At 32.9% G+C, this 18,953-nt stretch overlaps 2 protein-coding genes across 5 annotated transcripts; both read right to left on the bottom strand.

Moving 5' to 3' along the window:
- Positions 1-5,128: 5,128 nt before the first annotated feature.
- On the bottom strand, positions 5,129-8,844 carry LOC136230691 (transcription factor bHLH25-like). 4 transcript variants are annotated; one of them, XM_066019850.1, is made up of 4 exons: positions 8,738-8,844; positions 8,275-8,646; positions 5,289-5,636; positions 5,129-5,203 (listed from the first exon to the last, which is right to left on the bottom strand). In XM_066019850.1, exons 1-4 carry the CDS (start codon positions 8,771-8,773, stop codon positions 5,129-5,131), a joined length of 831 nt encoding a protein of 276 aa, XP_065875922.1. In that variant the 5' UTR covers positions 8,774-8,844. The 4 variants fall into 4 exon arrangements, 1 of the variants encoding a protein (XP_065875922.1); XR_010689493.1 differs by lacking the exons at positions 5,129-5,203; positions 8,275-8,646; positions 8,738-8,844 and adding exons at positions 6,711-6,892; positions 7,043-7,178; positions 7,287-7,646 and having other exon boundaries at positions 5,564-5,636; XR_010689494.1 differs by lacking the exons at positions 5,129-5,203; positions 5,289-5,636; positions 8,275-8,646; positions 8,738-8,844 and adding exons at positions 6,499-6,513; positions 6,711-6,892; positions 7,043-7,178; positions 7,287-7,646.
- Positions 8,845-12,871: 4,027 nt separating this feature from the next.
- On the bottom strand, positions 12,872-18,306 carry LOC136229857 (transcription factor bHLH25-like). The gene is made up of 4 exons (XM_066018734.1): positions 18,271-18,306; positions 17,822-18,166; positions 13,032-13,406; positions 12,872-12,946 (listed from the first exon to the last, which is right to left on the bottom strand). Exons 1-4 carry the CDS (start codon positions 18,304-18,306, stop codon positions 12,872-12,874), a joined length of 831 nt encoding a protein of 276 aa, XP_065874806.1.
- Positions 18,307-18,953: the final 647 nt, after the last annotated feature.

The following is an 18,953-nucleotide window of genomic DNA, read 5'->3' as shown; positions in this document are numbered from 1 at the left end:
CCCTTAACACATGGAGTCCTAAGTAGGAGGCTTCAGTGTCTGTTATGAAGTTATCAGTTGCTCCGATGTCGATCAAGGCTCTCGTGTTCTTGCCATTGATAACTATCTCTACATACATGAGTCCCTTCTCTGAACTGTCTCCTGTCTCCTTTATTTTTTTTGCCAGAGCTCCCATGAATCGAAGGGATCCCATTACTGAGGGTTCTGAAGGTTCACGTTCTCTTTCCCTTACGACACTCTCTTCTTCCCATGTCGTAAGTAGTGTGGCTAGAGATGATCTCTTTGGGCAATCCGCTGCCTTGTGCGATCATGTGCAAAGGAAGCATGTCATCAGCCTCGGCGTGTATGACTGATTCCTTTGTGGAAGGTTTCCTTGGGTTTGTGTGTAGGGACTTGTCGTCCTTGGTGGAAGATTTCTCCTTTCTAAGTAGTTTCCTAGGTAGGGTCGACGCTCAGAGTTGTTGGCGTTTCACGGTCGCCTTTCACTTCTGGGTGAGAAGTAGTTTCTGTCACCTCCTCCATTCCACGGTCTGCTCCATTTATTAGTTCTAGAGTCTGAGTCTGCCCCAAAAGGGAACTTCCTCTTCATGTTACTACTAAAATCCTCTATGCTTTCAGCTGCTGCAATTGCTGATGAATGATCTGTGGCTCCCCTTATGATCACCTCACTTTGAACCCAAGGTTTCAATCCTTTCGTGAAGCTAAAGAACTTTTTTTCCTTTTGCATCTCTGGAATTTCTAAGGTAATAGCTTGGAAACTTCAAACGTATTCTCGGATACTGCCAATCTGTCGTAGTTCGCTTAGCCTATATCTAGTTGAGAACTGTACATTTACAGGAGAGAACTGAGGCTTTAACTCTCGTTTGAAGTCTTCCCACGTGTTTACTGACCCTGAACTGGTCTTGTGTCTCCACCAAAGTTTGGCGTTGCCCTCTAAGTACATCGGTACGACTGCTAGTCGATCCGAATCTAGGCTTGTCTTTGTAGCTGCAAAATAACTTTCCACGTCGAACAAAAAAGTTGTCCACTTCCTTGGAGTCCCGAATTCCTACAAAAGGTTTTGGGTCTCGAATTTTGATTTTTGCGGACCTTTGATGACTTCCCGCATTTGGGGACATAGATTCCACCTTCCTCTGCATTTCGTTCAACTCCTGTCTGAGGGCATCAAACCCATCCCTGTTTGATCTCGAGTTTTCTCCACTGCCTCGAATAACTTTTTATGATCTGCTTCGACGTGGCCCATGGCCGTTTTGAGCTTATTTATCTCTTCTTTTCCTGCAAAATGAGCATTCTCATTAATTGTGTTTCTCCCTTTTCCTCGAGCCATACCACTCTCAGGTGGTTGGCCGGTATGGGGATTATTTTTCGCTATTACTTCTCGAATAGCCTTGGCATTCGTCATCACGAATTCAAAAATTTCTATTCGGGCTATCATTGCCCTAAAGATATCAGCATTAACCATAACGGCTTGGAATAGTTTGATATTAGCCCCCATGGCCTCGGCTCCTACCGGATTTTCATTAGCCCTCAAGGTCTCGGCTCCTGCCGGATTTATATTAGCCCTCAAGGCCTCGGCCCCTGCCGGATTTATATTAGCCCTCAAGGCCTTGGCTTCTGTCGGATTTATATTAGCCCTCAAGGCCTCGGCTTCTGTCGGATTTATATTAGCCCTCAAGGCCTCGGCCCCTGCCGAATTTTTATTTCCATCTCCGTATTGGATTTTCGACATTGCCTCTTCAAGGCTATCAATACGTAGAAAAATTTCTTCAGTACTGGCCCCCCGGCCTTCTCCAATTTCACTTTCGAGTCTTAGAATTGCCTCTTCAACACTCTCGATCTGCCTACAATTCTCTACCACTGCTGCAGTGAGATTATCAAGCTCGAGATCCTCAATTAGCCTTTCGATGGCATCCATGGATTTAGAATTTGCAATCATCCTGGTTCCTCCCAAGTATCGTTACACTTAGCTCTGATACCAAATGTCACGGGGCCAATTGTTTGGGCCCGTGTGGTGCTTACTTATCTTCCTCGAAGTAAGCCAGCCAATGGAACTAAATCACTCTAGCTGCAAGAATCGCACACAAGGGTTAGATAGGAACCACATATAGTGAATATAATAGCATACATACGATATCAACATAAGGGCAACCATCTCAATCATATACACACATGGATAACATATAGGACACTAAAGAAGGAACAATACATAGATGATGTTATTCATAGATAAGCATCAGTGTTACACCAAAGGTCCCATCCCGTAGTAGTAGGGGGCAACTACTAGAGATGGTAGAATACCGACAACCCAGTGACAGTCCAGTGTGACAGGTCACTCCCTCCTATAGTGTTTCTTATACCAAGTCCAGTTCTACGAAAAATGGCTATTACAAAGTTCCACATGACATACTAGAGTCACTCTCTCCCCATTATTACATAGTGTGATTACAAAGATAACCCCCCCTTACACCCGGCACCACCCACTTCGGACCAAGTCATTAGAAACACACATATATAAACACTATTGATCACCCAAATCATGAGGATTAAAATATGATTTACTAACATATTCATCATTGCTCTCTTAATTTTCAACACACTTAACATTCCTATAATATTAAAATAAAGTTATAATCTTTATCTTATACATCTCTGAATCAATTGAGTTTGGATTATCTCGCTCTCTCAATAACAGAATCAACAAATGTCATCACAAAATTACACAATTAGTAAAAAAGAAAAGAAAAGTAGTCGAAAAGTTGAACTTTGTGAAAACTTATAATAAAGTAATGATGTACAACTTGGGAATATCATTAATATTGTAATTTTATTATAAATAAAATGTATTTATGTTAATTCATAACTTGTTGAATAGCATTAATATTGTAATTTTATTATAAATAAAATGTATTTATGTTAATTCATAACTTGAATTATATTTATGTACACAAATACCATAAAAGAGAAGGAATACGTATATTAATAATAGACTTTCCAAACTTCCAAATGACAATCACAACGGTGAAAACAATGAACATTATATCTAGAAGCTCCTAGCCACAAATCATGAAGATTCGACGGTTCAATCTCCGGGAATCCACAAAAATGTGAACTGACTTGATGTAAGGGAAAACAAAACAAATTTCTCTCTTTTGTGTGTCTTTTCTTCTTCTTTCACTTGTCTCAATAATGGCAACTCATTCACTTAAATACATTTTAACCTAACATTCTCAAAAAAGCCAAAAATAATAATAAATGGGCCACAAAAATGGGTTAGACCCATAATACCATATGAAAAAGACCTTAGGCAGTAATTTTTTAGTGAGTGGATGCTATCATGAAATTAGTCCAAATGTGCTCTATTGATAGTTGACTAATCTGAATTCTTTCACTAATAACTAGATATTATATGATTTAGTATTGGTAGAATTTCTTCCGGCACCTTGCTCCTTAGCTTGCGAAAGCACGACGGCATTTTTATCGATTTAGCGTCACAATATATCTTAAGTGGTGTTTCTATACCATTTAGAATATACGGCCAGGTGATAATTTTTGCAACCACAATTTTCGCAACCACAATCCATTGTGGAGGAAGTAATGAGCTTTTTTTCTAAGCACTTTTGAAAAAAAACTCCTCAATGCAATAGATAAATCTAACCAAAAGTGGATTGAAGGTATTTTGACATCCAATATGATTAGAATTATGTACCTAATGATCTCCCGTTGATCTGATTTTTCTGTATGTGAGAATGCAGTCCTTTGTTCTCTATAAGTAACGCAATACCCTTTTCGCTACTTTCCAATGGTCATGACCAGGATTGCTCAAATATCTACCCAGCATTCCAACTATGAACGTAATATCTAGATGTGTACATACTTTAGCATACATAAGGCTCGTTGTTATCTTGGTATTCATGTAAGTAGAAGATTGTTTCCTAGTCATGTATTGAAACTGAGTACTGATCCATCGCCTCTACTACCGCTGGGATTAGCTGGCTTTAAATGTTGGTGAGATAGATTCACTTTTCGTTGTCTTCTCCTCATATTTTGTGCTGTGATACCTTTGGTAATATGTATCTTATCATTAACCCTATTTTTCATAATTCTAATAAGCACCTGGAGATATATTTTTATTTTGTACGGGATTCAGGTTTGCTCCAAGGTGCTTGTGGCGTGTTATATCTTCAAACAATTGATGTGTTTATCAAGCCTTTAGTCCGGGGATGTTTTCAATGTTTACATGAAAAACATAGAGTTCATTCTCGCCCTGTACAACTTGTACTAGGAGGGGGTGATAAGTATATATAAGGTTCACCAATACGTATACATACAGTTACGATAAACCATATTTCTAAAAAATATAAGATACATGTACGGCGGGGATATGGTAAATTATATAATTAATAATATATATTATTTATAATGAAAAATTCAAAAGATACATAAATATATAAATCACTCATATTCATAAGGTCATTATAAAAACACAAAAAAAATCGCCAAGAACAAAAGAAATCGACAGTCAAGTCGACTAGATGAGGGAAGAAGACAACTGATTTAGGAATTTCAATTTTTTAGGGTATTGTATCGCTCGCACAAAGAGATTCTCAATTTCAGTTTTTTAGGGTTCAATCTCAATTTTGTGCATGTATATACTAGTGGGGTGAGATTATTTAATTTTAATCCTCACACTTTCTAAATTTTAAAGAAAACTCTATACTTTCAAAGTTTTTTTTTTTTTGAAAAAAACCCCTAAAATATCCCGGCGTATCCCCTAATTTAAAAGAAAAAAGAAAAAAGGATACTTCCTAATCATGTCCCCGTACTCGGACCATCAGATACGCGTACGTTGACCTCCGAGAAATATCGGTGCTTCATAGAGTATTATCAATATGTAGAAGTATTACTTGCATAAGAGTCTTTCCTTGGTCACACGGTTCAAGAAGCAAGAGTTGGAGTAGGTTTTGTATCCAAGGGCTCGACACATTCATGTATTAATTGGCTAATCAGATGTATTTTTACATACTAAAAAAAATCAAAAACTAGTGTTTTCACTTTGGCAAATAAACAAGTTTACATTTACGGATTTACTAGAAAAAGTATTACACCATGAAGAAACTGAAGTTTATGATCACATAAACTTGAGGAAAGCAAGTCTTAGGTTTTTCACAAGATCATTGACTGCCATGGAGAATTCAGCATCCATCTGCAAAAACATTATATGCATATTTTAATTAATTCCATTAACAACCAATAATAATTTTTTAACACTGTTTGTTCTAAAAATTTACCTGAGCAATAATGGTAATGTGGAGAGTGGAATTTCCAAAGGGCAAGACACTGGTATTGATTATAGACAAGTTAAGATTCTCAATTTGGTTCAATATTTTTGGTATAACTCCTTGTTGTTTATCGCAATGAATCCGAACAAGTATATCTTTTTCAGAAACTCTTGCTTCAATCTCAATAGATTTCTCATCAGATGATGAAAAATCATCATCAATTGACAGATGAGACTTCTTCACGAGGGCTACTGATTCCACACTTCTCTTCTTTGTCTGTTTTTCTAGCACTTGCACTCTTTCTTCAAGTTGTTTCACATACTTTATTGCATCACCAAGAACAGAAGCTTTGTCCTTCTATAAAAAATTTAAAAAATAAAAATAAAGAAAGAATAGCATGTATTTTAAAACATCAATTGAAACTTAGTGATAAAGATTTGGATTACAAATCATTGTATATTTTTTAGTTATAAGAAATTATTACTTTTGTTATAATTACTATCTATTTTCTGTACGAGATTTTATATGGTGCTATGATAGTTCCATATAGGATACCTAATTGGAACTTATATCCAATACAATGCATCCATGTGTATTCATTAATACACTTCAGCTGGACCCACATTAAATTAGAAAATAAAAAAATTAAATTTTAATTTTACATTATTTACTCTATTATGAACAGAATTTCCGATTCCTCCCACCACTCCCTGTGTTTAACTGCAAAACAATCTCTTCATCTGTTTTTTACGATTTTTTTCTGGCAGCCAAAGACTTCACCTCTTTCTTCGATTTTTTCAGTTTCTGGCCGCCAAACACTGCACCTTCAATCCGACTTTCCCTGCTTTCTTCGATTTTTTCTGTTTCCGGCTGCCAACGACTGCACCTTCATCCGGCTTCCAGGTATTATCTCAATTAGAATTAAACTTTTGATTTTTTTTCTGTTTCTAGCAGTCCACAACTGCACGTTCATCCGAGTTTGAGGTATTATCAAAATTACAATCGAACTCGGTGACAAACAGTGAGAGAAGGAGAATAAATTTCGTTGTTTATGAAGCTCGTTGATTTGTCTACTTATTATATAGATGCTTGATAAGTGTTTATAAGTCGATCTTGTTTTTGTTTTATTGTGAGCATGTATGTTTTCTTCGCTACTCCACTGGAAACACAAGACAAGACATTTCAATTCCAATGTGAAAAAGAGCATGAGTTATCAATCTACCATTGATTGCCACTGCAATTTTAATGTTGCTGTTATATGTAAAGCTTTTCCCATATTCACAAAATTTGGCACAAATTATATATAAAAATATTCAATATTATATATCAATGGCTCTCAAGCATCACCTAATGAAAGGAAAGCATAAGTAATAGTTAATCAAACTGTTTTGTGAGTTTGGGCATGATCTTCAGTAAGGAGAGAAAACAAACCATAAGTAGCACATTGATCTGATCATTGGATGAATCATTGGTGATGAGAGTATCAAGAAAATCTCTATCTTTTCCTTTGCATACTCTTCTTTCTTCAACAATACCTTCAAAAATCTCAAAACATCTCTCATGTAATTCCTTAATTTTCTTCTGCAAACCTTGCAAATCAAACCTACCAAAAACTGGATACAAATCAGACAAATTAGGAGTTGAAGCAACCTCTAATATTCTACTCAAAAGCCACTTCATATCTCCATTTTCTAAATCTTCATAGTTCATAAGATTTCTTGACACAAAAATGCAACTCAACATGTTAAAAACAGTAACCATACCAATTTCTTTCAATTTCTTTTGGAAAATCAACAGGTGCCCACTTTACTTCCAACTAGAAGGCCAGAACGTATGTACTCCATATTCGTCTTCCAGTTGTCTAAGGAGGTAATTTAATGCACCGCTCAAAACAGAACCCTGTAAAAACAAAACAACAAGATTCTTGAATACACATACATGAAGAAAGAAATTGAGAAATCCTGAAAGGGTAGAAACCCTTAATTTAAAAACTGAAAAACGATATACCCTTAATTTCAAGCCTGATTTCAATTGTGTAAGCACTCTGGAAATCAAAATGATCGGAGATGAACCTCTTCAGAACAGTCAAACTTCGGTTGGCCACGGATTGACTCCTCCGGTCGATTCTACCTCGGCCATTAGATTCGAAAATTGGGCTGGTTTAGAAGAATCAGAAGTACGCAACGAAGTCGCCATAGATAGCAACGAACCGGAGGTAAAAAGGTTGCAACGACAGTTGCAGTCACCGGAGGTAAAAAGGCAGAAAAAGGTTGCAACGACAGTTGCCGGAGGTAGGGTGGAAAAAGGTAGAATCCGATTGAGTTAAACACGTACCAAACACAGGAAACAATGCAAGTTTTAATTTTAATTTTTTATTTTCTAATTTAACGTGGGCCCAGCTGAAATGTATTAATGAATAAACGTGTATTCATTGTATTGGATATAAGTTCCATTTGGATATCCTACATGGAACTACAATAGCACGGTATAAAATCTCCTTTTGTACAACATATACTTGTAACATTCAATAATGTTGAGTTTGTGATCCGATTGAAGAATTGTCTTGCAAGTTCATTGATCAATTCCATAAATCCCACTCGCAAATGCCCAATGGGCTTGCAGCGTATACAACACAGATCTCGCCATGTGTTTTCAATTCCACAAATTAATAAGGTTGTGAGGACTAGAACTCTAGACTGTTTGGTCTAAGAAGCTCTGATACCATGTCATGAAATCAATTAAACTAAAAATCCAAAGTGATAGTTAAGTTCAATCATATATCTTACATTCATGTCTTGCACATATACGCACATATACAACATAGAATCTACGGATTGAAATTTTGACAATATAAATGAGAGTGCTTTTCGGGTTTGATGCCTCGACCATTTGATTTAAAAAACGTATGAAGGAACCATTTGAATCAAACCTAAAAGGTTAAGCTGATAATGAAGACTTAATAATAGCATTTGTGTAAATGTAATAAGTAGAATACCTTGTTTAGGGTAGGAAGAATGGCCGAAAGAGCTATGAATTGGTGGCTAAGCTTTTGTCTCCGTTTTCTTTCAGCAAGTGTGTGATTTTGAGCATGTGAAGGATTTCTTATAGATCCTTCACTTGGCTTTGAGTTCATCAATCTCTGGAAATGCATACTTCCCGTAGGAGAAGCAACCTCGTGATCCTTAGGCTCGGACATTCGTGGTTTGGCATCGAAAGATAGAATCTGTGAATTAAAAGAAAGTTTGTGCAGGCTGAAACTTGGGTAGGACAAAGATTGATCAAGCTTTTTCTCTAGACTAGTTTCTACGGTCAAATCAGCAAGAGACTTCATATTGAATTCATGGATTAAACTGTAATCCTCCAATTCCTGTAAACCAAAAACAAGTTGGATTAAGTTTCAACAATTAAATTGAATTAGTTGGATATTTGTTAATCAATGAATATGCATAGATATGTACCTGTTCTGGAAACCATGTTGATGATCCTATATCCATCAGGGAAGCTTAATTAATAATATATACTAATGCTGATTGCGTTTGCATAATCAATGAAGGCGCTGCCAAATTTAGATCAATCAACTAATTTAGGTGGCTATATAAACCCTAATTTCAACCCAGAAATGAAGTCCTCCAGTTTACACTGAGAGGGGAATTGAATAATAATAATAATAAAAATAATAGGTTTTGTAATAGTGGATAACTTTTTCTTCATCTTCATCGACTATTCAAATTTCAGCTGCTCATCGAATTACTAAATTAAGTATGATGGAGCATCTTTTCTTTTTAAAATTGGATAATATAAAAAATAAATATATTTTTATTCTTCTAGAAAATATAATTGTTAAAGTAATTGGTACCGTACTTTACTATATTTGACTGCAAGACAATTTGTTGATTAAAATTTTAGTAAGATATAAATGTATTGTACATGCTCAAGTTTAGGAGTGTTTCGCGAGGGTCCTTCTGGCTTCCAATTCAAAGAAAGGGAAGAGAAAAGGTGGAGGCCGCAAGGAATTTTTTTTTTTTAAGCAGCACCATGTTACTTTAATTGACCATTTGGGTTTATTAAGCAAACGAATTTTTTCATCGAATATTCCAGAAACTAGACATCTCGAGGAATCAGGGATGTGTTCGTGGGCCTAATTCGGATCTATATAAAGGAAGAAATAAATTCTGGAAATTAAAGTACGTGCCTGTCGTACCAACATCACTTCAATTGACCATTCGTTTCAATTTTATTTAAGCATTTCAATTTTGTTCTTCAATTCTGTATTCCAATTTCCATTGTTGTTCGTATTTTGTTTTAAATTTGCATCACAATCGATTTAGCTATTTTGTAATAGATATAAATTTGATTGTAATCGCTTATATATCTCATCAACACTATGAACAACTATGTAAATAACCTATCATATTAATAAAATTGACTTTTTTCTTGAATCATTATGTGAATTTCGCATTTAAGTTTTTTTTATTTAATTTTTGGTAGTCATTATAATGCTAGTAAAGCTTGTACAACGCCACTAGGAATCCAATAGGAACTTTTTCAATTTTTACGTCATTCGTCAATCGTTTCGTTTAGAAATCAAGTTTTTGCCTGCATTTTTAGTCACTTTAACCGTCCAAATTAATTGGGAATTAATTTTCCTATCACGCACGCATTCAATCCACATGTAATAATGTTGAAATTGGTAATATTACGAAAATATTGCTAACAATATTAAAAATAAAGTTCTTACTTGTTCAATTATAAAACTTATCATCTCTATTATTGGGCTAAATGCATCATTGGTCACTGAACTTATATGGTTGTTTCAAAATGGTCACTCAACTTTAATTTGTCTCAATAAAATCACTCAACTTTGAAATTTATCTCAATTAGGTCACTCTGCCGATTTTTGTGGTTAAAAGGCATCGAAATAATCATATAGGTGACACGTCAACATGAGTCATCTCAGATCTCTGACTAAAAGAAAATGTGACAGCTACGTGTCGATTATTTTTATGAAAAAAAACTAAATTTTGTTTTTCTTCATAAAAATAACCGACAAGTGATAGCCAGATGACGAATACGTAGATATCATGTTTCGTTTCGGTCAAAAGTTGAGTTGACTAGTGCTGATGTGTCACCTATGTCATCATTATGAAGCTTTATAATTACTAAAATCGTCAGAGTGACCTAATTGAGACAAAACTCAAAGTTGAGTTATTTTATTGAGACAAATTGAAGTTAAGTGACTATTATAAGACAATTGTATAAATTCAGTGACCAATGATATATTTAACCCCTCTATTATTAGAACCTCGTACTTTGTAAGACACGTACAATACACTTTCTTTATGCAACTTTTTTCTTTAAATTTGAAGAATTAATATACTATATTTTAAACTAGTTGAGATGAGTATCAAAACACTTTGATAAATTTGTAGGATTATGGTTGATCCAAACATATATTTTTTTTTTTGTTAGAAGTTAGAAGAGCATATATAAAAACTCAATTTCTCTCTCAAACCTTCTTAATTGCTGATGTAATGATTAAAATATGCAAAATTATTATTTTTAGTTTCAGATGTGATCACGTGTGAAATGAAAATCCAATATTATAAAACTAAAATGTAATATTACAACTAACATACGCAATTACACTTTTGATGAACATTATTAAAATATACTAACATTCTAATTAAATACTGATATTTGAAATTAGAACACTAAAAATAAATTAATGATATGTTTAAATTACACTAGTTCCTCATCTTTAGGAGGAAACCATTCTTTTTTTTTCTTTTCATGAAAATGCATATATCTTCGTTATCTATGAAAAGAACAAGTATAATAAGAAACAGGAAAAGTAAAAAACCTTACAAATTCTACAATGGAACGAAAATGACTACAAAGAGTATAAAAAGTTATAAAAGGTAACACAGAAAAACAATAAAACATATACTTCATTGAAATCCAAATCCACAGAAAAACAATTGTAATCCAATCTTCATCATTTAGACCCTTCCGAACATTTGATCTGAGTCATTTCTTTTATTGCAACCACGTAGATATATTGATCCATGTATAAAATAAATCATTTCCGCTCTTGCTAAATCCGAAAAAAATATAAATAGTAGAATAATGGAGAACAAATACAATTCAAATGGATAAAGAAATCCAATAAAATAAATAAACACTGACCGAAAAGAAATACAAAAAATAAAATAGGAATGTTTTTATTTGTCATTTTATACAAATAGCTATTAGCAATCAACTAAGTTTTACTAAAAAAATTTATACAATCAACAAGTCAAATAAGGTAACAAAAAAGGTAATTAGCTAACAGCTAATATAATCAGCTAACCGTTCTTTGCCATACAAGGCCATTAGCAGTTAGCTGATTACCATTTTAGTTAGCTGATTTGACTTGCTGATTATGTAAACTTGTTTAGTAAAACTTAACTGTTTGTTAATATCTGTTTGTATAAAATGATAACTAAAGACTTGTAAACCTTTCTTTGGGGTTAAAGTGTAATCATTAATGATAGAAATGTCATTCAAAAGAGATTGACTAATAAGTTAATTGAAAAGATTCGTTTTTTCAAAATTAACTTTTTGGAACAATAAACTCTTTCAAAGCTCCACTATTAAGTTTTGACTAGTAAGAACCTCTCAAATATTTTTTTTTTAAACCTCTAAAATAACTTAAATCATTAATTTTACATTAAAAAGGTTTATAACAAAGAGTAAGAGCTAGCCATAGTCTAAACACCCTACAACTAATCATTGAATTCTCCTTACCACTATTTCCTAAAGAAAGAGTCAAATACATGAATATCATAATTAAATACAAAATTACAACTAAATCCTATCACCAAACTTAATTTTTAATATGTTATTATTCTCTATATATTATGATTTACACCATAATTTAAAAAATCTAGACTCCAATTCATAAATCATAAACCTTAGAAAATATATTCTAGATTTCTAATTTATAAATTTTAATTCTTAAAATATATTAAAAATACTGATTTTACTAGTTTGACATTATTCAAAATTATGACTTGACATAGTTATAAATAGTTTTCAGAATATGAATTTACGTGTAATTTTCCCAAAAAAGTTTTTTGACACTATGGGTTACGTTAGGCCCATTAAAATTAATACAATACTTAGGTTGGACATATGTGTTTGTTTATGTGCTACTTTCAAGACATTGTTTCTGTAATTTTATCATTACAATAATCTGTTTTGTTGTTATTTGTGCAAAATTAATTTAATAGAGTATCCTATGACGTCTCCAAGCAACATGAGCTGCATTTTTCATAGCAGAAAATTTGATACGATAAAGCAGTGAACAATCCATGTTTAAAGCAACAGAATATATATACAGTTATAACCAAGAATACTAATAAGTAAAGGATACAACACCAACACAACCCTATTTTTTTTTCTGTAGGAATACTAAATATCACTTAGTACTAATCGGACATATTTACAGAAAAAAAAATTCAGAAACTAGTGTTTTAACTTCGGCAGATAAAGAGGTTTACATTTACGAATTTACTGGCAAAGTATTAGCACAAAGAAACTGAAGTTAGTGATCACATAAACTTGAGGAAAGCAAGTCTTAGGCTTTTCACAAGATCCTTCAGCGCCATGGAGAATTCAGCATCCATCTGTGAAAACATTATATACATATTTTAATTAATTCAACTATATTGTACAATAATAATAATTAATTAAGATGTTTCTAAAAATTACCTGAGCAATAATGGTAATGTCGAGTGTGGAATTTCCAAATGGTAAGACAATGGTATTGATGATAGACAAGTGAAGATTCTCAATTTCATTTAATATTTTAGCTACAACCCCTTGTTTTTTATGGCAATGAATCCGAACAAGTATATCTTTTTCTGAAACTCTTGCTTCAATCTCTGGAAGTGCCGAAAAGGAACCTCCATGTGTAGATTTCTCATCACATGAAGAAAAATCATCATCATTAGACACATGAGATTTCTGGACAAGAACTACTGATTCCACACTTCTCTTTTTTGTCTGTTGTTCTAGAACTTGCACTTTTTCTTCAAGCTGTTTCACATACTTTATTGCATCACCAAGCACAGAAGCTTTATCCTTCTATGCACACACAAAAAAAAAAACATGTTTTTTGAGTTTGAATCAATTAGTTTCATGATATTATAGTCGGAAAAAAATAGGGAAAAAAATAGAATACTTGGAGACACCGAAATGAATTAATTAATGTTAGAGATTAATATAAGATATATTCAAGTTTTTAGTTCAATCGGCTCCATGACATGGTATCAGAGCCTCCAGGACCAAACGGTCGAGGATTCGAGTCCTAGCAACCTCATTAATGTGTGAAATTAAAAACACATAGCGGGATTGGCCTTAACTATTAGCTCGAGCTTTTCAAAGATTCAACTTTTCAAACTCCTAAAACTTGAATTTGGTGTGTTGGTTAGTCAATAAGAAAAACTATGCTTGTAGTTATTTTCTAGACAAATGTTAGATTAAACTTTTTCCTTCAATAGTTTTATTTGTTGTTCGAAGCTATTTATTTATTTATTTATGATAATATCACAAAAGAGACAGTCTAGGAGGAGGAGAAAACTCATTCATATATCTTCGTGAGAAAAATATGAGATTTAATTGGGAAAAATAAATTATTTTAACTTTTCCTAACCCAAAAGGGTGAACTGTGTATTTGTAAAAAGTAATGATTGTTTATTTCAGGATTAATATAAAAATTACTATTGAATTTTAACTATGGTTCCTTAACCTAATATCAAAACATGTTATTATTCCGGCACTGTCTGTTCTTTTAGCTTCTAAAGCTGGATTGAAGCCTTTAAGTTTTGATACCTCCTATGAATTATTTTAACTTCCTAAAAGACCTCGGACGAAGAAAGACTTTGTAGTATGTGTCTTGGTAGGCTAATAGACAACATACTATCCTTTGAAAACTTGATTGGAACCTATATGTTTTGATAGTTTATATCAACTACTTTGACCTCCCTACAAATTCCTATATACTAGAAAAAGGCCTAGTTAAATGTGTTTCACAACATACCATTCTATTTTCTTTTTTCTTTTTTAGCTTTGGAAGCTTGTTTATAGCTTATAAAATTTGATAGCATATAAGGACTACTTCTTAGTGAAAAAGTTCAACTTCCCCATCCCATGATATTAAGATGGGCTTAATACATCATTTGTCCCTGAACTTGTCCAAAGAGTTTGATTGGTCTCCTGAACTTTCTAATTGTCCTGATAGCCCCTTAATTTACATAAAATGTTCAGTTAGCCCCTAAACTTGCATAAAATGTAATAAATTGATTATTCGATTGCAAAAAAATTAAGTTAAATGCCTCCACGTGTCTTAAAAAATTAAAACGACCAAGATCAGGGTGTGCGGTTCTAATATTCGAGAAGACAAATTTTATAGTTTAGCAAGTAATAACTTCATTTTTAATCTATTTTTAAATTATTTAATAACATTCTAAGATGCGTAGAATATATCTTCTGTATTTAACTTACCTTTTTTTATAACGGAGTGATCAATTTATTATATTTTATTCAAGTTCAAAGGGCTAACTAAACATTTTATGCATGATGATGGTGCTATCAGGATATTTTGAAAGTTTAGGAAGTCAATCAAGTTTTTTTGGACAAGTTCAGAGGTCAAATGATGTATTAAGCCTATTAAGATGATATCGTCTTCTGTTTTCTCTTGCTTTAAGATTAAATGAATATTCTTCATTCAACTTGGTGTGAAAATAAACTCCACTTCTATTATTCATTGAATAAACACATACATATATACATTTGTATGATAAAATATTTTTCGATTTATACTATATGAAATCCAAAATTCATAGGTCAAGGAATACCAAACTACACTTAGAATCTAAGTAAGAGTTTGTCTGAGATAATAATAAACGCTATTTTTGAGCTTTAACTATCAGTTTCACCTTTTGATTCAATTAGTTTCTTAAAATGTTGGAGCTTTTTAGACCAAATGAGCGACGGTTGGAATCTACATGATATGTGATACAATAATAAAAGTTATTCTTGAATCTTAACTATCATCTTGTAACAAAAAAAAAATATTTAAAATATTCACACTTTATATTAAGATCCAGTGATCAAAACCGTATACCTTCTAACACACATCTAGTGCGTAATTTCATCTACCAAAACATCAACCATACATTTGCCGAGGCAAACAAACAAATTGAACATAACATAACTAAGAAGATTGGAGGAAAAAAAGATCGTCGAAATATCAGAGAACCAGAGAAAGAAAATTGAATCTAAAATGGGATAGAAGAAATATATAGAAAAAGCTAGTATATTTACCATTACCAAAAGAGAAAAAAATGAATTCCACTCCGTTTATCAACAGAAGGAAACACTAATCAACCCTTTTCTACTAAGCTTTTCTTCCTTAGATTTCCTAAGCAAAACAACCCAAGAAATTAACTTCCATAGCTATATAATTTTTCATACGTGGTTTTTGCATGTTGAATCACTCTGATATTATCTTAAATCAGGAGCTTTAAATGAAGAATCCATAAGTCGAAAACCTCCAATTATTTACAACAGTGAAGAAGATGGAGACAATGCTCATAGGATTAAATGTGGTTGGTCGAAGTGGAAGAGTGCTACGGGTTTCTTTTGTGATCCGGCATGCTTAATAGATTGAAGAGAAAATTCTACCGCACGACAAGTAGACCTGAATTGTTATACGGTACGGAATGTTGGGCAGTGAAACACTGTCACATTCATAAGACGTCGGTGGCGGAGATGCGTATATGTTGAGATGGATGTGTGGGCATACGAGAAAGGATCGGGTGAGTAATGAAATAATTAGGACAAAAGTAGGGGTTACATCTATTGAAAATAAAATAAGGAAAAACGTAATGGTGAGGGGTAGGGGAAGACGTAAGTAAACTTGGAAGTGGGCGATCCACAGTGATATGAGTTTATTGGGGATTGAGGAAAATATAGTAGTGGATAGGACGGAGTGGAGGGAGAGAATTTATATCGCTAACACGACTTGATTTCACGGTTTTATATGATGGTTCATGTTAGGCGATGCTAATCATTTTGGAACTAAGGTTTTATTGTTGTTGTTTGTTGTAGTGAAGAATATATATTTTTTTTTTTTGAATAATGTGAAGAATATATTTTTAAACACAAAATATTGAAGAGAAACAATACCCCAATTTCGCATAAGACCTTTCTTCTGCCATTACATAAAACCCTTGAAACACATTCGCGGCATAATGCTCTTTTAGAAGAATTTTAATTCAAAAAGGAAAACGAAAACCAAGAAAGAAAGAAGTCATAGATTAGCATCTTTAGTTTTTAAACCATTGAGGCTATCATCTATATATAATATAAAACAGTAACGATGGAACTGAGGTGTCACTTCCTCCTTTTTTTTAGTGATAAAAAATTTAATATATTAATTTTAATTTTATTATGTATATTTATCTATAAAAAGATTATTTTATCCTATATATCTAAGAGTACTACAGAATTTAAATTAATCCCTAAAATCTCTCCAATTCTATATATATCTATATATAATATAAAACAGTAACGATGGAACTGACGTGTCACTTCCTCATTTTTTACTGATAAAAAATATAATATAATATATAATATATTAGTTTTTATTTTATTATTATATTTATCTATAAAAATATTATTTAAAGTAAATGTGAAAATCAAATAATAATATTTAATTTATATAACACATTTATGTCATTAATTGTAATTATTAGATTGTATTTTTATTAATATTTATATATTAAGATGAATCCGTGCATCGTACGGGCCAAAAACTAGTTAGCACATATAACAAGAATATATCTGAAATATTCAGACACTTTATTTTAACATTAATTAATATGCATATACATAAAGTAGTAGAAGACAAACTTTGTTAACTCATGAAGCACAAACCTAAATTAACTAGGAATCCAAAGCTCAAAGGGGCTGTTAATCCAAAACTCAGTCCTAATCCAATACGGCCTGCTAGTACCATAAACAATTCCTAAATCAATAGGGGCTGTTAGTCCAACCGAACTGTTGATAATTCCTAATCCAATAGGAACTGTATTCTCCATTACACCTTAACCTTTTGGTTCAAAATAGTTCCTTTGACAGAATTTTATGGCTGACCCTATGCAATTGACTCCAACCCTAACAACAACTTTAAGGGCGGTCCGGTGCACTACGCGTCCCCGCTGAGCGAGGGTCCGGGGAGGGGTCCCAGCACAAGGGTGTACTGGGAGCAAGCCTTACCCTGCCAATTTATTTGGTAAGAAGCGGTTCCTAAGACTCGAACCCTGATCTCTTGGTCATACGACAACAACTTTTACCATTGCGCCAACCCTAACAACAACTCTAACAAAACTAATTCCCTAACACTTGGGAAGGGAGTGATAAGAACTAAAATCGTACTATTTATAATGATTGGCAGCCTTATGGAAAAAGGAAGAAGATAAGGTTAGAATATATACCTTGTTTAGTGTGGGAAGCATGGCAGAAAGAGCTTTGAATTGCTGGCTAAGATTTTCTCTCCGCCTCCTTTCAGCAAGTATGTGATTTTGAGCATGTGAATTGATAGGGTGATAAGGTTTTTTAATATGACTTGGCTTTGAAAATAAAGTCTGGACTGTAGGAGAAGCCGAAGGGGCCTCGAAAGATAGAATCTGTGAATCAGAAGAAAGTTTGTGCAGGCTGAAACTAGGGTAGGACAAAGATTGATCAAGCTTTTTGTCATCTCTCTCTAAACTACTTTCTACGGCCAAATCAGCAAGAAACTTCATATTGTATTCATGGATTAAACTATAATCCTCCAGTTCCTGTAAACCAACAACTTATATAAGTTTCAACAATTAATTAAATTGATGATTAGTTGAACATTAATTAGATATTTATTAATCAAAGAATATGCATAGATATATACCTGCTGTGGAAACCATATCGGTGATCCTATATCCATCAGGGAGCTGCCGGATTTAGATCAATCAACTAAATTAGGTGGCTCTATAAACCCTAATTTCAACCAAAAACAAAAACCAGAAATGAAGTTTATACTTTTGCTAAAAAAATAATAAAATAATAGGCTTTATAATAGTGGGAAAACCTTTTCTTCTTATTCTTCTTCATCCACTATTCAACTTCTAGAAATATATTTCTACCAAAAAAAACTTCTAGAAATATATAAAACTCAATTTCTCTTTAAAACATTCATATTTGCTGATGACGAAATATGCAAAAGTATTATTTTTTGTTTCAGTTCTGATGATGTGTGAAATGAAATGTATATACTATTTTGTAACATTACTAATCATATACGCAATCACATTTTTTGATGATCATTAACATGTCATGGTTTAATTAAATACAACCTCATAGTTAATTAATTATCAATTGAAGATATATATATATATATATATCATATTCATAGGAGTTTTCTTCAGTGATACATTAAATCTAGTTATATCTGTAATTTAAAAAAAAAAAAAAACACTAAGGATATGCTTAAATTACATCTCCATAAAAAAAAAAAGGAAACAATTATATATTAGAGGCATGAACACTGAGCTATTTAGGAAAATACAATAGTAGATAAATTTTGGAGTTGCT

The sequence above is a fragment of the Euphorbia lathyris genome, chromosome 5, assembly GCF_963576675.1.
Source record: "Euphorbia lathyris chromosome 5, ddEupLath1.1, whole genome shotgun sequence".
Classification (NCBI taxonomy): Eukaryota; Viridiplantae; Streptophyta; class Magnoliopsida; order Malpighiales; family Euphorbiaceae; genus Euphorbia; species Euphorbia lathyris.
Note: the sequence above shows the minus strand (reverse complement) of the source record. Positions and strands in the feature narration are given on the sequence as shown.